Source organism: Zootoca vivipara, chromosome 13, assembly GCF_965207765.1.
Source record: "Zootoca vivipara chromosome 13, rZooViv2.hap1.1, whole genome shotgun sequence".
Lineage (NCBI taxonomy): Eukaryota > Metazoa > Chordata > Lepidosauria > Squamata > Lacertidae > Zootoca > Zootoca vivipara.
The window spans coordinates 2,627,020-2,647,447 of record NC_142596.1 but is presented as its reverse complement, the minus strand read 5'-3'; the positions used below and the strand labels follow the sequence as shown (position 1 = coordinate 2,647,447).

The following is a 20,428-nucleotide window of genomic DNA, read 5'->3' as shown; positions in this document are numbered from 1 at the left end:
TTTAAGTGCAAGAAGTTCAGATTAACACAACTGCATGTGTGACAAAGTTCAGAGTGGATAACCTTTTGATTGGCTATAGACTTAAATGAACTGGGAACCTGATTTTTTCTAATTTCATCTTAACCTTTATAATCTTCTAATAGGTGTGGTCCGCTGATTGACTTATGCAGAGGCCCTCATGTGAGGCACACTGGAAAAATTAAGGCCTTAAAGATTTTTAAGGTAAGCAAGCCCTTAAAAAATTAGGATTTTCAAGAGTGAAACACCTTTATAGCAGGGAGTAAGTACCCTTGTGTTGAAATGGGGTTGCTTTGTAGTAAACTTAGACTGCACATAAAATAATATGGAATGCAGTTTTGTATGGTTCTGTGTCCACTCATCTTCCAAAGACTGTTGTCTACCTCTACCTCTCTTTCAAATCAGAACCAGTGAAGGCAGTGATGGTCCTGTGTGAGTGCCTGGAGGCGGTTGGAGGTTGGATGGTGGCTAACAGATTGAGGTTGAATCCTGACAAGACAGAAGTACTGTTCGTGGGGGACAGGAGGCGGGCAGGTGTGGAGGATTCCCTGGTTCTGAATGGGGTAACTGTGCCTCTGAAGAACCAGGTGCGCAGCCTGGGTGTCATTTTGGACTCACAGCTGTCCATGGAGGCGCAGGTCAATTCTGTGTCCAGGGCAGCTGTCTATCAGCTCCATCTGGTACGCAGGCTGAGCCCCTACCTGCCTGCAGACTGTCTAGCAAGAGTGGTGCATGCTCTAGTTATCTCACGCTTGGACTATTGCAATGCGCTCTACGTGGGGCTACCCTCCCTTGAAGGTGACTCGGAAACTACAACTAATCCAGAATGCGGCAGCTAGACTAGTGACTGGGAGCGGCCGCCAAAGATCTACATTGGCTCCCAGTACGTTTCCGAGAACAATTCAAAGTGTTGGTGCTTACCTTTAAAGCCCTAAATGGCCTCGGTCCAGTATACCTGAAGGAGCGTCTCCACCTCCATCATTCTGCCCGGACACTGAGGTACAGCACTGAGGGCCTTCTGGCGGTTCCCTCGTTGCGAGATGCCAAGTTGCAGGGAACTAGGCAGAGGGCCTTCTCGGTGGTGGCGCCTGCCCTGTGGAATGCCCTCCCAACAGATGTCAAAGAGGAAAACAACTACCAGACTTTTAGAAGACATCTGAAGGCAGCCCTGTTCAGGGAGGCTTTTAATGTTTAATAGATTGTTGTGTTTTATTTTTCTGTTGGAAGCTGCCCAGAGTGGCTGGGGAAACCCAGCCAGATGGGCGGGGTATAAATAATAAATTATTATTATATTATTATTGCTTGGCTGTTTAAACACTTCTATTTCAGAACAAACAAATAATAATATTGCCTCAGCCTTGCAATTTCTATAACTACAGTGGTGTCTCGCTAGACGAATTTAATTCGTTCTGTGAGTCAATTCATTTTGCGAAAAATTTGTCTAGCGAATCCCATAGGAATGCATTGAAATTTTTATTTTTTGCCCATAGGAACGTATTAATTGAATTTCAATGCATTCCTATGGGAAACCGCGATTCGCTAGACAAATTTTTCACAAAATGAATTCATCTAGCGAGGCAACCTCTGCTCGAAAAATCTCTTCGTTAAGCGACAAATTCGTCTTACAGGGCATTTGTCTAGCGAGGCACCACTGTACTAGTATCATGAAGCCCGTTAAATTAACGGGTGCTAGAACAGACCTGTTGCTGTAGCAACCTCGGGGACATGCGCTACAAAACAGTGAACAAAAAGCTGTCTTTATGTTCAAGTCATAAAGTCTGCAATAAACCAGAGTCTTCAAGATGGATTATCAGCTAAGGATTAGCCACAAAGCTGAAAAAAATGAAAAAGTCAAAGAAGTCCACAATATTTTGCAAACAGATCCTCAGTAAAGACAGGCTCTGAGATTTCTGAGGTATCTAAACTTACAAATAGGGATGTGGGTGGCGCTGTGGGTTAAACCACAGAACCTAGGGCTTGCTGACCAGAAGGTCGGCGGTTTAAATCCCCGCGACGGAATGAGCTCCCGTTGTTCGGTCCCAGCTCCTGCCAACCTACCGTAGCAGTTCGAAAGCACATCAAAGTGCAAGTAGATAAATAGGTACCGCTACAGCGGGAAGGTAAACGGCATTTCCGTGTGCTGCTCTGGTTTGCCAGAAGCAGCTTTGTCATGCTGGCCACATGACCTGGAAGCTGTACGCCGGCTCCCTCGGCCAATAACGCGAGATGAGTGCCGCAACTCCAGAGTCGGTCACGAAGGACCTAATGGCCCCTTTACCTTTAAAACTTACAAATATAACAACAACAACAACAACAACAACAACAACAACAACTTATTATTTGTACCCTGCCCATCTTTAAAACTTTACCTTTAAAACTTACAAATATAACAACAACAACAACTTATTATTTGTACCCCGCCCATCTGGCTGGATTTCCCCAGCCACTCTGAGCGGCTTCCAAGAAAGATTTAAAATACATTAACATGTCACAGATTAAAAACTTCCCTGAACAGGGCTACCTTGTAGTCACACCTATAGCAGCGCCAATTCCACCAATGGAAGTGGCCAAGTGTGCCCATCATGTGCTATTGTGAGCGTAATAGACATACACAGACATAATAAATGTGTTTGTTAGTCGCTGTGTAATATATATATATATATATATATATATATATATATATATATAACAATGACTAACCAAAACAGGTGTGTGTCTATATATATATCTTATAGAAAACACAGCAACACACAAATATAATACACACACACACACACACACGTGCATATACATTGAGAGAGAGTGACCAAAACTTCATAAAAGGCTAAGTATATCCATCCACTTAAATATGGAGAAAATCAGCTGGTGGGGGGAGCCGCCCCACTCCCTACCTCCCCCCACCAGCTGATTGCAGATGTTAAATCTCCTGCGTTACAGAGGCGGAACTGTTGTCACTGAGCTGCTTGTTTCCTGGGGGGACTAAAAAAAAGGTGCAACACTGAGCGGCCAGCAGGAGCCTGTTGCCATGGGAACCACACGTGTCCCGCAGAAGCGGCGATGGCCGCCTGCAGAGAGGAAGGCGGGGAGCCCCGCTACGCTTTCCATCACCTCCTGCAAAAAAGCTTCCCAGTGCTGGAGAGCAGGGACACCGCCTCCTCAAGTGGTGGGGAGAAGCGGCCATTCCTTCTCCGGTTTCTCAGGCGGGGGGGGGGGGGAGGAAGGAAAGGGGGAGGGAAAAGTAGGGTGAAGTGCAAGAGAATGGGGGTGCCCGCGCACCCGCCGCGTGCCCGCGCACACTCGTCGCTTCAACAGTTCTGCCCGGCCGCCCAAAGTCTCTGCACTCCAAGTCCCAACAGCTGTCCGTGGGGCACATGCGCAGTAGCGCAATCCCACGGACACAGGGACTGGACGCAGAGACACTTGCACTTTATTATAGAGGATATTAAACATTGTTTTTTTGAGGTGGGGTCTTTTCTTATTGATAGAATTGAATGTGTAAACCACTGAATTTTTGTTATTTTCAAAATATTTTTGTTGAGTTTTTTAAGGAAAATAGAGAGCAACAAATATGCAGGGTCAAAGAGAAATTGGGGGGGGGGAGCATATAATAACCAGTACCTTCACAAACAGGAGGGGGAAAACTTGCAGTATAGATTTGCATAAACAGTTGGTCATAGCAGAGTTATGATATATATATACATTTATCATTATGTTTGCAGGCTTGTTATGAAAAACATATAACAACCCCATTTTCTGTACTCTCTGTACTTGGTGTGTTCTAACTCAGTTATTATCTATTGAAAACTCACTCACACATACTCCCAAACAAATTGAAATCACAAGATCCATATCTTGGCATATGCCGAAGGAACCATCTGGCCATGAGCTTCCTAATTTGTATATGAAATAAAATTATACCATTTGGCAAAAGAAAAGTTGTTTGTAATTGGTCCTCTGGGTACTTTTAGTTTAATGAGAAATCTTTTTGAGGAGGACTATCTGCCATACTTTTGTAAACCAATATTCTAAAGTAGCCAAACCAAATGTCTTCCAAAATTTTGCCTGTGTAGTGTTACGTAATAAATGTAAGGTAAGCTCTTTACTTTGTAAAGCTGCTTCCTCTTCTGTGAGTCAATAAAATAAATAAGGAGATGGAGTTACTGTCTGGTTTGTAATTAAAGAAATGGTCATTGAAGAGTTTACACCAAAATTCCGCAACCTTAGGTCAGTCCCACCACATGTCTCTATAGATGCCAGTAATTTAACACCCCTCCAGCACATGGGTGAGCTGCTGGCCACATAAATGAAAGCTGCCATGAACTGGCTTCAGTGAGATTTCTCTTGTTTGAGCAGACAGACTTAGAATGTGGTTTAAGCCAAAATTCTTTCCACCACTCCTCTTCCACTGGAGTACATATCTTAATTGAGTTCTCACCAGAGTCTCTGATTCTGAGCAGACTGAAATGAAATATTTATTAACATTTTACATAATAAAGAAATCAAACCTTTTAAATGATTATTTGCTCAATTGAATTCAAATTGAGTCAGCTGCTTAGTGATGTCCTGTTCAACTTGTGAGCCTGAGAGAAAAGATCTAACCCTAAAAGCTTCAAGTGACAAATTTCTCTGTTAAACCTTTACCTAGTGTCTGCTGCAGAGGGTTTCTTCTAGGTATTCTTGTAACCTTTGGGACATCTGTCACCTCAGAAGGTGGGAGCCACTAATTTATTTGGGCAGATGGGACCCCTGGTGACTTGGTCGCTCCCAGCGCTGCTTTGAGCTTCCCTGCATAAAAGGTGGGGAGGGAGAGGGGGGTGGATCTCACAAGTGTTTGCAGAGGAAGTTCCAAACATATGGGGGCAGCAGGAGACCTAAAGGAATGGATATTACTGTCAGACTATTCAGTGGGGCTTAAGCAGAAGTAAATAATTCACAGGATTGCAGGCTTAGTTTCATAAAAAATTACTGGTTTATTTCCCACAAATGGCTCAGATTACTTTTTTTTTCTTGCAATGTATTTACATTTGGGGTAACTTTTTCAACAACAGAATTCCTCCACTTATTGGGAGGGTAAGGCTGACATGGAAACACTGCAGAGAATTTATGGAATATCTTTTCCGGAAAACAAAATGATGAAAGAGTGGGAGAAGGTCCAGGAGGAAGCCAAAAATCGTGATCACAGGAAAATTGGCAAAGTATGGTTTGTATGCATCCTCTTGGCTTTGAAACATTTTTTATCTAAGACTAACAGATTTATTGCAGCAGAACCCTTTGTGGACTACGGTAGTTTCTTTGTCAGAGGCAATAAATGTGCAACAAATGCAGCAATAAATGTTGGTTTTAATGTGACATACGAGTCCTTTTATTGTTTTGGCTCCCTAGAACTGTTAAAAGTGTACACTGCAGAACAGTTGTCATGTTTTCAGGAGTGGGGGGTTGATTCAAGACTGAAACTCAGGACTGTTGCAGTTTTAGGCGTCTGTCATTTAAAAGCAACAATGGCAGTCCAGCATTGTGCAGCTGTGTTCAAGTGTGAAGCAGCTTTCTGACATGAGGGTTAAAAGAGAAGCGGGGGGGGGGGCTTTTTGGCTCTGTTATCTGGATCTGTCTTGAGGGCCAAATTTGACCCCATATGCAATATATATTGAAGTCTTGAAGTAGGGATTTCAAAGCACCTTGCAAAGTGCTGCTGAAAGGGAGAGTTTTTGACAGATGGGTTTCAGTTTCTTTGAATTCTCCCATCAGCAGGCCCACAACCGTAAATATCAAATAAGATAAAGTTTTCCACTTGCAATTTTTTCCATGTACAGTTAATTACGCAGGAGACGAAGAACGGACTTCCTTTTTAATCCTTCGTCTGGCACCGAATTAAACTTAATTAATTTCAATAGTAAATCTTCTTGCATTCCCATCAGCTTGAATGTTGGTTATGGAAAATCTCTGCTGGTGGCCAGAGTGTTAAGGCTTCGCTCCTGTGGAGATGCGTTGCTGCCCAGACTGCACTCAATCCCGCTTTTTTCACCCACTCTCCTGAGCCTTTCGTCGCAGGGGCCTGGGAATTGCGGGAGAGCTCTTTGCAATCTGCTGGACCCCTCGACATTTTGAGGACTCTCTCAAGACTCCACCTAAACATTAGATTCCACCTAAACATTAGGAAGAACTTCCTGACAGTAAGAGCTGTTCGGCAGTGGAATTTGCTACCAAGGAGTGTGGTGGAGTCTCCTTCTTTGGAGGTCTTTAAGCAGAGGCTTGACAGCCATCTGTCAGGAATGCTTTGGTGGTGTTTCCTGCTTGGCAGGGGGTTGGACTGGATGGCCCTTGTGGTCTCTTCCAACTCTGTGATTCTATGACTTTTTGGGGGTATGCCTCGCCTTGGCGTTTCCCCCTGACTCTCCGGGGGGCTCAGATCTGTTATCTGAAGAAGTGTGCATGCACACGAAAGCTCATACCAAAATAAAAACTTAGTTGGTCTTTAAGGTGCTACTGAAGGAATTTTTTTATTTTACTTCGATCCAGACCAACACGGCTACCTACCTGTAACCAGATCTGTGCTCTATTCGCCATCTTGCAGAGACCGGAAGCCTCATTTCTGTCTTCTTTTAACTTCTGATGTTTGATTGTGCGGATACAGGAACAAGAACTCTTCTTCTTCCATGAACTGAGTCCTGGAAGTTGTTTCTTTCTGCCCAGAGGTGCCTTTATTTATAATATACTCATGGATTTTATCAAAGTAAGTGACAATTACTAATTTGAAATTGTTATAAAATATTTTTTCCTGCAGAGAAATGAACATTGGTTGCTACTTATTTATTTAATTACAGTATATGGTTGTTATGGCCTAGATCTTTATTTAGCCCAAACAGTGTTGTCCACCTGGAAGAAACAAATACCAGCTGGCTTGAGGGTTTCAGAAGTACAAAACAACCTTTAGGAGAAAAGAAACCCTAAAGAGGGGGACTCCAAAGAACAGCCCAGTGAGGCCTGAGCAGGCTCAGAGGCTACAAGATACTGGCTGACTGTTGGGGTGCGGAATGGAGTATTCTAGAAAGTGGCATGGCTGATGGGCTGGAGCCCAGAGCAGGAACTCTACAAACTGTGACGTTTTGTAGGTGGTGCCACTGAAGAGCAAGTGCTGGGTAGGGATTAGAGTGTGGAGCTGTGACTGGCATGGCTCAGCTTTAAATTCCCATTCTGCCATGAAGCTTAGTGCATAATACTGGCTCAGTCACAGGTACCTACAGGGTTACTGTGAGGATGAAATTTGGAGTGTGTGTACACCCCCTCTCAACACTTTTTGAGGAAGGGTAGGATAAAAGTATTATAAATTCCAAGCAGGTATGAGCTTTGAGTGTAGAATTATTGACATGCTTATTAAATGGTTGGATCAGCAAGGCCATTCCTGTTTGCAAGTGTGGTATAAATTAAGGTGACAAGGATGTACCTCTTTGCCTGGCATTGGATGTGGTTTTTTAGTACTGTTTTAGTTTTTCGTTTACTTTTTTAGTAGTGTTTTTAGTACTGTACTTTAAATTGTGACCTGACTTGGGACCTTAAGGTGAAGGGCTGGGAATAAATCAAATCAATAATAATGCAAATGCTTTAAAGAGAAAGTGTGTGTGTGTGTGTGTGTGTTTGCCTACTGCTTATTGAGAATTCGGTTTCCTTGTGCAGGAAGAATATCACCGGCGTAACTTCACAGAGGTTGTGTCTCCTAATATCTACAACAGTAAACTCTGGGAGGCTTCTGGCCACTGGCAGCACTACAGTGACAACATGTTCTCTTTTGAGGCTGAGAAGGAAATGTTTGCCCTGAAGCCAATGAACTGCCCTGGACACTGGTTTGTGGTTCTTTTCATTATTACTCCCAATTATTCTGAACTATTGGAAATTTATTTTAGTTTGAATCAAATAAAAAATAAGTCATAATGGGGGGGCATGCGCATTCAAGAGCAGAGGTGAGGAGCCCTCAAACCTGGGGGCCAGATGTGCCCCTCCAAGTCTCTCTGGCCTTTGGGGCTCTTCCTTAGCCACATCTGCTACAGGCCCTGCTTCACACCCTGCTTGAGCATAGCTGCCAAGTTATCCCTTTTTTTAAGGGAAATTCCCTTATGCTTGAGTGTTTTTTCCTGCCTGGATTATGCCCTTGAACTCCAATAAACACTTTGGCTCCCCTGCAGGATAGGTGCACGTGTGTGCGTGTGTGCACAGGAACTACTGTGCAGATGTAACTTTTGCATATTACTCTGGCCACACCCACCACTGGTATGTGGCCCTCAGAAGGGAATGTGACCCCTTGGACTGAAAATACTCTCCACCCCTGTTCAAGAAGATCTCTTTTACTGGTCCAAACTTTTATGAGGGTGTGCCTTCTCTCTTTCCTGACCCCTGTGCCCTCTTGCTTTCTTCTGTCTCCTTGCTAACTGTTCTCCTTTCTAATTCCCCTGCATTACACCCAGATCACTCTGCATTGCCTCCTTCCCCTCATAAGCTTACTTATGGTATGCAGCCCCCCCTTCCTTTTCTGCTTGGCTAAGTGCACTTCAAGACATGCTGTGGGTGAGGCTCCAGCTCTCTACCATCTTGGTTTTTTAGAGGGCCAGAGAGGAGTCCAGCTGGTGAAGAGGCACGGGTGTCTCTCCCGCCTGCTACGACCAGCTCCTCTCCCCCCTGGTCTCCAAGAACCAGGAGAGGCATGAAGAGGGTGGGAGAGAAGTTAGCTTCACGTAGGCATTGTCTCAGATTGCTTGGGAAAACCCTGGAAAGGAGGGGACAGACAGCTGTGAGGAGGCAGGGACCGTCAGTCTCAACAATTGCTGCATAGGGGTAAGACCTGCCAGAGTTGAATTGCTGTGCTCATTAGGCCTGACACTCCTAGGGAGATCCTGTTTTTCCTATTAAAGAGTTAACTCCAACTTGCTCAGTGTGATTTACTGCTGGCTTGCTCTAGTCAGTACCCCTGCTTCTCCCCAGATTTGCTGTGGAGTAGTGTTCGAAACTCCCCTTGTTTGCAGGTGTGATTTGTGACGGAATTTCATTAATGCGAGCAGTTTCTGAGTTCTGGGTGCAGCATTGAACCTAAGATTTCAGATTAAAACCACCACTGCTGGAAGAAAAGGAGGATCTTTTTCTGCCTCCCCACTTCCAGCCACTCTCTGAAGACTGGAGAAGGGACCCTCATAAGAATATTAGGGGGGTGGGCAGGGGAAGTATGGCTTTATTTCTTGCAACCTTCAGATGAGGACTAGACTATGTAAAAAATGAACATAAGTTTTTAGCTGCAGTTCATTCATTTTCAGCTTTGTATTGTTATAAAAAAGCACACCTAGATACTCCATTGTGGCACCCATGACCTAGGTTGAAGGTGCCATTTAGCTCCTAGCTTTCATATCTCCGTTTCTAGCACTGCTCTGGAGGGTTGAAAGAACCACCAAACCCCAGTGTAGAGAGGGAGAAGAGGCAAACGTGTTTCATCTGGCTAGCAGATATGCTCATGCTGACGGAACAATCCTGTTAGAGTGACATTGAAGTCCACCCAGATAATGCAAGTGGGTCCCAGAGCCATTCTTTGGGTAATGGACGGCAGCAGGCTGACAGAAGGTCACCAACCCTTTACTTGGAAGTATCAGCATATCAACATATTCACTTATGTATTAAAACAGAAATAGCGGCAGTGGACTTTATATCTCTTCAGAGCGGCTATGTTGTTACAGGGGTTGACCTTTCATTGGTGTGCCATCCCCCCCCCAATATTGCTCTGCAGTGGAGAAAACATACATGCCTGCAAGGTTTAATGGCAGGTGGAGGCAGGATTTAGGTGGGGGAAATGGCATGGGGGAAGCATTTTTTTTAAAAAAAAATCCCACCAAACCTCTCCCTTCACCACTAGGTCAATCAAATATGGAGTCTTTTACTCCTGCTTTAAATACAAAAGTCTTCCAGTGGATTGTTTGGTTTAGCAACTGTAATAAAAAGATTAAAAATGTCAGGAGAACCGACTGCATATCTCCATATCTAGGTATTTTGACCCTATGGCATGAAACCCACTGGGTGACCCTGAGACAATCACCACCTCTTGGCTTGCCCTTCTCACAAGATTATTGTGAGGATAAAATTTGGGAAAACCCATCTGGACAAAGGGCAGGACACAAATGGGTCAAGTAACTGTGTTTGGATCTAATAAACTGTTTCATGTCTCTAGCTTGATGTTTGCCCATCGTCCCCGGTCCTGGAGGGAGATGCCTTTAAGACTTGCTGACTTTGGAGTTCTTCACCGAAATGAGCTTTCAGGGACCCTAAGCGGGTTGACTCGGGTCAGGCGCTTTCAACAGGACGACGCCCATATTTTTTGCACAATGGAGCAGGTCGTGCACTTATGTTGGGGTTGCCACAGTAGAGGGATGTCTTCACTGTTTTTTTAATGATAAAAGAGTTCATGATAAACTAGTCCCTATGTGGTCTGAGTGCTAAATAGATGGCAGCTCTTGTGAAAGGGCTTCCTAACTAAACCAAACCAGTGCATGTTATTGCTACTTAACATGAGAAGGGACTAAACCAGGCACCCCCAAACTTCGGCTCTCCAGATGTTTTGGACTACAATTCCCATCTTCCCTGACCACTGGTCCTGTTAGCTAGGGATCATGGGAGTTGTAGGTCAAAACACTTGGAGGGCTGCAGTTTGGGGATGCCTGGGCTAAATCCACAGACTTCTATTGCTGATAGGTAGACATTCAGACCATAGAACTACAATTAGCAGAGATGGTTCTGTGTGATGTCATTTCCCCCTCCTTTGCCAGAGCACATCGTACTCCCTGTTCCTCCCCTTCTCTTCCTTTGACCAGTGATGGATGCAGACATGCCTCAGCTCACTCCAGCTCTAAAGCTGGTTATACTGTAAATAAAAGTGCCTGCATAGTTTTAACTGCTGCCTTTGCTGTAAACCAGTGGCATAAGTAAATATTATTTTTAAACTACTTTTACAGGTTGTAGCATGATACATTCTTAAGCGGGGTAAGATGGGGGAAGAAGAAGGGGGACTTGCTTAAATCAAGGTTTTTCAGCCTAATTCCCATGCTTTTAATTTTGCTGCCAAAGGTGGGATTTTAAAACTCTGTTCAACCCACACATGTGGGCACCTGGAGGGATAAATTGCAATTACTACCTTGTCTCCTACCCATTAAAACCCATCCCACACACATCTCCACTGTAAATTTATTTGCATTTTAAATTTCAGATTGAAGAAGAGATGAAAGGCTGCTTGAACTTCTTGCAGTCTGTATATGCTGTCTTCAATTTTACCTTCCAACTACATCTTTCCACAAGGCCCGTCAACTTTCTAGGGGAAAAGGAGATCTGGGACCAGGCAGAGAGGGTAATTTAATTCTGCCACTCTAAAAAGAGAACACAACGACTTTGTTTTGAATAACCACTTCCTTCCCTCAGGTGTTAAGATCAGCTGGGGGAGGATGTTCTTGGTAGTCCTACCACCCTCACAATTTGGGAGGCCGGCAGCCTGAGAGAGGATGTTTTTTGTGGCAGCCCCTAAGTTGTGGACATCCTTCACCACAGGCATGTGTGGCACCTTTATTATGTGGTTTCCATTGTATGCTGAAGACGTCTCTCCCTCTCTATAAGTGTGTGTTTACGTATTTACAAATATCTGATGGATGCACGATCATGGCAACCCGGAAATGGCTGGAAAGGGGGGCAGAGACAGGGGTGAGGGACATAACCCCTTTACAATTTGGTCAATGCCTCTCTCTCTCTCTCTCTCTCTCTCTCTCTCTCTCTCTCTGTGTGTGTGTGTGTGTGTGTGTGTGTGTGTTAATGGACCTACCTCAGGCATCCCCAAACTGCGGCCCTCCAGATGTTTTGGCCTACAACTCCCATGATCCCTAGCTAACAGAACCAGTGGTCAGGGATGATGGGAATTGTAGACCAAAACATCTGGCGGGCCGAAGTTTGGGGGTGCCTGTGACTAATTTGTTTTGAACTGTTAAATTGCTTTAACCTGCCTTGGGACCTTATGGTAAAGGACAGGTTAGAAATAAGAAGTAGAAGTGGAAGCAGTCATAGCAACAGTTCTTATATTTCTGGCATTTAAACTAGCAAGGAAGAGCATGAGGACACATGGATCGGAGGAGGGTTAGATGTTTTAAACATTGGTGTGCCATGGGGGCTAAGCTGGAAGAAGTCTAATTTCAGGTGAGCCGCAGTCAGTACTGTACTACAGTGGTACCTCGGTTTATGAACACAATTGGTTCCGGAAGTCTGTTCATAAACTGAAGCATTCATAAACTGAAGCAAACTTTCCCATTGAAAGTAATGGAAAGTGGATTAATCTGTTCCAGGCGGTCCGCGGAGTACTCAACCTGAAGCGTACTTAACCCGAAGCATGGGTGTACAGTAATTGGTTCCGGAAGTCTGTTCATAAACTGAAGCGAACTTTCGCATTGAAAGTAATGGAAAGTGAATTAATCCATTCCAGATGGGTCCGTGGCGTTCGTAAACCGAAAATTCGTAAACCGAGGTGTTCATAAACCGAAGCTCCACTGTATCCGCTTCCCATCTGCAATAGGGGGATAATACTAATTTATTTTGGAGGATTGTTGTAAGGAATACAACAAGATAATGTAAATGAAGAACTGCTCTTCTGATTTATTCTTAGCAACTCCAGAACAGCCTGGATGACTTGGGGGAGCCCTGGAAGCTAAATCTGGGAGACGGAGCCTTTTATGGTCCCAAGGTTAGTAAATATTCATGCTTTTGTACTCATGCTGTTATTGAAGCCTACAGGTGGAGGATAAATGGCAAAGCCCCAGCTATAAGTTTGCCATTGTTGTCCTTTACAGATTGATATTAACATCAGAGATGCTATTGGTCGGTACCATCAGTGTGCTACTATCCAGCTTGACTTCCAGCTACCTATCAGATTTAATCTTACTTATGTGGGGTAAGTTTGCATAAGAGTCTTTTAGGACTTGAGCTGATCTGCTTAAATATGTAGAGCCTAAAACAAGGAAACAAGGGGTCAGAGGAGGCTGTAAATGGACTTGGAGGTACTAGGTGACAAGCTGAAGAAATGCTTAGATGTCTGGAGCATTGGTGTGGCATAGTAACTGAGCACAGTAAGGGCTCATCCACACTTCCGTTTGCCCCACTGCTTCCCCCCCTATGAAAATCCATGGTTTAGCGCTGAATCATGTTTTCCAGAGTTTGCTGTTTGTTCTGATTAATTGCTAAAGTGCAAGTTTTTTTGGGGGGAGTGGTGGGGCCGAGGCACAACCTTTCAGGCCCATGGTTAGAAAGCACAGGACAAGGGCCCATGTGGACGAGCCCAAAGTCTGATTTCAGGTGAGCCACATCAGCACTGACTACCACAAGGAGATAAAATTGCTCTCTTATTTCAGAGGATTCTTTTAAGGATTGCAACAATCTGATGTAAATACAGTGGTGCCTCGACTTACGAATTTAATCCGTTCCGAAGGCACCTTCGTAGGTCGAAAAATTCGTTGGGCGAAAAGCGCCATTGGAAACGCGATTTCCCATAGGAATGCATTGGAAACGGAAAAATTCGTAAGTCGAAGCAACCCCATCTAAAAATTCGTAAGTCGAAAAAACCCTATCTAAAACCGCCGCGGTTTCTGTTCGGATGTCGAGAAATTCGTAAGCGTGCAGCCATTTGCTCCATTCGTAAGTCGAAAAATTATCTGAGTGCCAATCCTTCTGTAGCCAAAATGGAAGAAGAATCATGAACAAGGGAAGAGATTTCAGCAGGCTCCAGAGAGCCTCAAGGTTTTCAGAATAGATTGATGATGCAAAGTGTTGTGTGATCTGTCAATGGGATGCAACTTGTTGAAATGGCACTCTTCCCAACTCCTTCCTTGTTGCAATTCAGTAATGTAATGTAATTAGAAACTATGCCTTTTAATGTGCTATAATTAACTGTGGTAAAAGAGGGTTGAAACCAGATTCAAATCAAGATAGCAATAAGCTTGTATTAATTTTTTCCACTTTTTAACTTCCATTCTTTCACAGAAAAGATGGAGATGACAAGAAGAGGCCAGTGATAATCCATAGAGCTATTTTGGGCTCGGTGGAGCGAATGATTGCCATTCTGGCAGAAAACTATGGTGGAAAATGGTGCGTAGCAGTAACTGGAAGCAGTTTTGAAAGTTGCAGAGAGTAGAAAGCACCCTGTGGTCTTGATCACAAAGTTAAATTTCTGCAGAAATATGGTTTTTAGAACATTTTCATCCTGTTACAGTGCGGCCTTTGCTACCCTGGTGCCCTCCAGATGCTTTGGACTACAGCTCCCTCCCTTCCTGGAGTTGGTGGGAGTTGTAGCCTAAAACCCCTCAAAAGTGCCCAGCTGGCAAAGACTTCCCTACTGGATGATAGAGCAGACGCTCCTGAGCAGCATTTCAGCTCCTCCAAACATAAAACAGCAAGGCCCAATGTAAAGCACCCATCTGCCTGAGCGTTCCATTCCCCCCCACCCTGTGAAATGCTTTTGTCACAGTGGATGTTTGTACACCAGCACCACACTCTGCCAGAACACTGGCTGCTGGCAAGCGAGTGCTGCATGAGCATGGGTTGGCATAGAGGGTAAAAATTTTTAGGCATAGACTACTTGCACAAGTAATTACTTACCTGCGATCTGCGTTTTATATAAATTGAGTCCGAGAAACACTCTACGAAGTTTGTAGTGCAAACATGAGCACACAACACAATACAAACTTAACATTTCCATAACGTATAAGCAACTGTGATTAATGCTGTGTGGAAAAAAGTTTATAATAGCTGCATATTCACTGAGGTTCTTATTTTGGACAGGCCCTTTTGGCTTTCTCCTCGGCAGGTCATGGTAGTTCCTGTCAGCCACACCTGTGAAGAATATGCTCAACAGGTAAGAGCAGAATTGCTCGCAGAAAAGCGGGGGGTCAACTGCACAACTGAAGTTTTTTTGGTTCTATTCAGGTATACATAGGAAGCTGCCTTGTATTTAGTCAAACCATTAGTCCATCTAGCTCAGTACTGTATTGTCTACACTGGCTGGCAGCAGCTCTCCAGCATTTCAGGCCTTCGTCTCTCCCAATCTTATCTGGAGATGCTGGAAATCGAACCTGGGACCTTCTGCTTGCAAGGCAGTTTCTCTACCACTGAGCTTCTCAGCATTTTGGCTAAGGTCAAGTGTAGTTCTCTATTTATATATATAAAAACTAGCTGGCCCAGCCACACGTTGCTGTGGGTCATCCCTGTGATTCCCCCCACCCTGTCCCGATCCATGACGTATCCCGCCCCTCCTCCCTCCAACCCCCTGGCTCATCCCTGTGTTTTGGTAGGATACCCATCCCTCTGTTTTCCCCAGGAAGTGTTGTCCCCTCGCCCCTGCGCACGTATCGTGAACATTTTATATATTTAGATTAATTTTTTTTTTGAAATAACATGAGAAGCAGAAGTTGTTATTGTTTCGGGGCTGATGACTCTTCTGCACTGAGATGTTTGATCATGAAGGCCAAGCTTACCAGAAGGTCAGCTTCTTTAGAGAGTTTCCCTGCCAATGAACCACCACAGGGAGGCTTCTCAAATGCACTGTCACTAGACCTACCGGTAGGCCAATGATGTGACCCAACATAATGTGGTCGGTGCCCTATTTGAATGGAGAGGGCCCATTTAGAACACACACCCCAGAAATATACCTTGCAACTCATGGGGTTTTGTGGCAGACACACAGTGACAGATTGCCATGAAAAAGCTTCTCTAGCCTTGGAGCGTTGAAAATGTCTGCTTCTCAAGATATGTCAGAATACTGTATATCATTTGGCACAGAAATGTTACCAAATTGTTAAATGTAACACATTTTTACATTGTCTCTCTTTTTTTAAGATTTGCAGTGACTTTTCTGCGGCTGGATTCATGGCTGATGTTGATCTAGATCAGAGCTGCACCTTAAACAAGAAGATAAGAAATGCACAACTGGCTCAGTATAATTTTATTTTTGGTATCTATGACTTTTCATTCATCAGTCTTGCCTCCCACCTTACTCAGAATGAAAAACCCAATATGGTTGACACAAGTAGAGAATGTTGTTCTTGTTGGGGAGAGGAAAGAGTTCTGTCCCTCATTTACTGCCAGTTTCAGGGTAGCTTTCCCCAGTTTTAATGTTTGGATAACATACTAAGTCTTAATAGGTTCAGCGGCTATTTTGTTCTTCTCTGACTTCGTTGGGCTACTTAATAGTTTATTTGCAAGGTGTGCTCCCCCCCCAACTTTTTTTTATATCTTTTAATATAAGCATACAAGACATCCAAAAAACAAAATACATTAAAAAAAACATAAAAACAAAATATGACAAGCAAAAAAGAAAAATTACAAAACACACACAAAAGAAAAGAGAGGGAGAAAATTCTTATTTGCGCAGTCAGGCGGAGTCCCCCCTAACCCCCGGGCAGCTCCGAGCGGAATAAAGACGCAAGACCACTTTTATGGGATTGAAATTGGCCACAACTTTATTACAATTCAGATGTAGGAAGACCTTGGCTCAGGCATTGGGCGTGTATCCCTCCCAGGGGTAACTTTCAGGGTTGTCCAGCATGTGCGGGGGTTGGGCTAACTCTGGAGAACATATGTTCAAGCAGATAGCCCACCCCCCGTGATCGCTGCCGCTGGAAGGGGAGGGCAATAACAGCCTTTGTCCCGTTTACGGGAACCCTGTAATCACCACCGCAATGGGGAAGGGGGTCTCCGCCCCCCCCTTTATGTAAATGACTAAAGGATTCCGCCCAAGGCCTGCAACCGCCAAGTTGTGACGAATTGCTACGGGAAAGGCGAAACCTGCCAATGCAGGGAAATTCCTTTCCGGCCCTTTAACAGCAGCCTTGTCGTAGCAGCGCCTGCGTGCGTGTACGCCTGTGGAAGGAATAAACCTGTAAAGCAAGCATTATTTTAGGGAGTGGAGGGTGAGAAAGCTCTGAATCCGTAGGCTGCTTCCCCAGAATGGCTCCTCTGTGCGCCAGGTAAGGCTACCTGTTCCTACCTGGCCAATCCCCCGGCACGCCTCCCCTTGGCTGGATTGGATGACTGACCAAGTGGGCGGAGACACCAGTCTCCAGCCTCAGGCAGTGCCGGCTTCCGAACTTCCAGGGCTGCCCTAGGGATCCCAAGGGGGCTGCACGCAACTGCGCAATATGCACCTCCCCTTTCAGGTTGGGGAAACGGTCATTCTTGACATTTTGACTTCGAGTCCCCCCTTACTGTGTTTCATTGTAAATCATATTTAGTAATTTCTGTATCAGAATTTCAACCAACTTATTACTTCTTCACATTCTTTTCACTTGTTCTTCCTTAACACTTTTACATAAAACCTAAAATGCTTAACATATTTTTCCTCTACAACCTCTATCTACTTCCAAATCTGAGTCAAATACTTCCAATATTGCAATTCTTTTTTAAAATAAACTTTAAATTTCTTCCAATCTTCTTCCACCGACTCTTCTCCCTGGTCGCGCAGTCTCCCGGTTAGCTCAGCCAGTTCCATAAAGTCAATCATCTTCACTTGCCAGTAGTCCACTGTTGGTAAATCTTGTGTCTTCCAATTCTTTACTATTAAAATTCTTGCTGCTGTTGTGGCATACAAAAAGAATGTAATATCTTTTTGGGGAATTTCTTCCCTGACTATTCCAAGTAAAAAGGCTTCTAGTTTTTTAATAAAAAGTGTTTTTCAACACTTTTTTCATTTCATTATAAATCTTTTCCCAGAAGTCTTTTACTTTGGGGCAAGTCTACCACATATGGTAAAAGGTTCCTTCCACATTCTTACATTTCCAACATTTGTTATCTTGTGTGTGATAAATCTTACCGGTAGCTAGTTTTACCGGCATTGTTGTTGTTGTTGTTTAGTCATTTAGTCGTGTCCGACTCTTCGTGACCCCATGGACCATAGCACGCCAGGCACTCCTGTCTTCCACTGCCTCCCGCAGTTTGGTTAAACTCATGTTCGTAGCTTCGAGAACACTGTCTCCCCCTCCCCACGTCCTCAGAAAGCTCGATCTGAGGCTCTATTGGCGGTCCGCAGCGCTCTTGTGGCTCCCCCTTCCTTCACCGCACCAAGGATTCTCGGAGCGTGAAAATCCCTCGCCGATCGGCAATGGCGGAGGACTGGAAGTCCGCAAGGTGGGCTTCTAAACATATACAGTAAGAGCAAAGCACATAGCCTAGGGAAAAAACAGCACCAGCAAATGCTTCTTGATCTGAATGTTTTCTTGTGAACTTAGCTTTCCTTTTTTTTTTTTTTTGGTCAGAGGTTTTAATTAAAGCATTGAAACATGTAAATTTGTAGGAAAACTGGCTTTGCTATTATTTCTCCAAAGTAAGTACTGGCCAGTTGAAACCACTATTGGCTACAAGTTCTCTGAGTTTAGTAGAATGATATAAAAACTTGATAGACATTTGCTGAGCTGCAGTGGTGATATAGAATGTTCATAAAAATTGAACCATTTAGCAGTGTAACAATCTGTCAGTGCACAAGGCCTTTGTTGATTTGCCAGAGTATAAAAGGGAGACCATAGCATCATCACAATAGAAGGCAGTATAAATTATATATGTTTGAGAGAGAAGTACATGAATTGATGGTTCATGTGAGTGAATAAATTATAGGCACAGGATATAGTCTGAAAAAGTACATCTGTGGATTTTCATGGGCCTCTTAAATCTTAGTGTGAGCCACAGCATTGCTCAGAAATAACCCTACTGAATCCAGTAGGACATCTTATTGGGTAAGTGTGTAGCATTGCCGCAGTACAAGGCATTGTGGCTGTCTGCCAAATAACATTGCTCTGTGTTGTTTCTTGCAGTGGTTGGAGAAAAGGAGAAAACCAATAATGCTGTGAATGTGCGAACAAGAGACAACAAGGTTCACGGAGAAGTTTCAGTCACATCTGCCATTGAAAAACTAAAGGCATTGAAAGCATCACACACTTTACATGCAGAAGAGGAATTCTAGATATTGCAAATGGAGAGTGTACTGAAAGGTGAAATATTGGTTCTATCATAGATGTGTTCACCTTGAATTTAGTTCCACTATGCTTGGTGGGCTTTACTTCTTGGCAGGTACATTTAGGACTGCAGCCTTCCATCAAGGCAGTAGTTTGATGCTATGCGGTAGATATCAAGACATTCAGAAAACTAAATGATGCAGGTTCCTTTGAAATGATTTTCAGATGGGTAGCCTGTCTGTTGTAGCAAAGATAACCAAGAGGCTCGTGTCACCTTAAAGACTTAGGGTTGTGTTTAGGGTTAGTCTTACAGGAAGGAAGAATCGTGTGATGGGAGCAGGCAAAGACAACTTCAGAGCCTTCTCTACAGTTTACATTTTATATTATTTGTTTTAGTGCTTTAAAATTGTAAACTGACAATAAGACAATATATAAATGCTGTAAATACTCAGAGTAGGTGCAGTGAAAATAATGGATAAACTAACTGGTCAATTAATTTCAAGGGGTCTCCTCTGAATATAATTTAGTTGAATGCACCTCTAACAATTTTATTTATTTATTTATTATGGCACAAGCTGAACCATAACTCAACACCTGTTACTCAGGTTATCAGCTTCATGCATCTGCATAAGTTGACGGTAGTCCATGAAAGTTTATAGTATAATAAATTTGTTAGTCTTTAAGGTGACACAAAATTCCTTGAAGCTGTTGTGTAAACTGTAAAAAAAGAAGAAGCAGAAGCATTATTAGATACCACAGGCATCTTGCTTTAAAAAAAACACTTCAAAATTACACAACAAATCTCCCTTTCATAGAATGAAAGGCCTTGGGAGGTTCATACAGAAGTTCTGTTACTGCTACTGCTTTCTGAGGAGAGTAACATATCCTCAAAATGCAACGTTTTGTGAACAAGTGTGCAAGTTATTTTGAGGCTGTCCGAGCAATCTTATTTGCAGCAACCTCACCTGTTCATATTAGATTCTCTCATCAATATGTTGGAGTTGCCTTTATGTTTAGAGGTCAAGTGAAGGGTGACTCCAAAGTGTGGAACTCGAATAGCCTTTCGATGGTGTCAGATTCTACATTGTGCCGAGAACTGGCTTAGATGTATGGTTATGCTACAGTTCTGTGCAGCACAAATGGGAGACCTCCGTATTTACGTAGTCGTGTTGTCGCTTTGCGGGCACAATCCATCAGGAAGTCCTACTGGAGCCTCATTGAAATGGAACAGGATGTTTGGTCCATTTCATTGGGTGTGCACCTTCCTGATGGATTGAGCCTTATAACATGTTCTTATTTTTTAAAAAAGCAAACTCTGACAAAATAGAGTTGCTTCCCCTATAGAGCAATGAATAAGCCCACATAGCTTTTGAATAAAATTACATTATAATGAGCATGATTTGCCTCTTTTTTCTATA

At 43.6% G+C, this 20,428-nt stretch overlaps 1 protein-coding gene across 2 annotated transcripts in view; it reads left to right on the top strand.

The window, feature by feature from the left end:
* The window catches only part of TARS3 (threonyl-tRNA synthetase 3), a 30,907-nt gene extending 10,503 nt beyond the window's left edge, over positions 1-20,404 (top strand). The window contains exons 8-19 of one of the 2 annotated variants that reach the window (XM_035130496.3): positions 144-222; positions 5,067-5,213; positions 6,650-6,748; positions 7,690-7,856; positions 10,217-10,379; positions 11,249-11,386; positions 12,683-12,760; positions 12,867-12,967; positions 14,053-14,157; positions 14,851-14,923; positions 15,904-16,018; positions 18,870-20,404. In XM_035130496.3, coding sequence (XP_034986387.2) covers positions 144-222; positions 5,067-5,213; positions 6,650-6,748; positions 7,690-7,856; positions 10,217-10,379; positions 11,249-11,386; positions 12,683-12,760; positions 12,867-12,967; positions 14,053-14,157; positions 14,851-14,923; positions 15,904-16,018; positions 18,870-19,018 — 1,414 coding nt within the window. In that variant the 3' untranslated portion in view covers positions 19,019-20,404. The remainder of the gene's footprint in view (positions 1-143; positions 223-5,066; positions 5,214-6,649; positions 6,749-7,689; positions 7,857-10,216; positions 10,380-11,248; positions 11,387-12,682; positions 12,761-12,866; positions 12,968-14,052; positions 14,158-14,850; positions 14,924-15,903; positions 16,019-18,869) is intronic. The other variant, XM_088657301.1, reaches the window with a different exon arrangement.
* Positions 20,405-20,428: the final 24 nt, after the last annotated feature.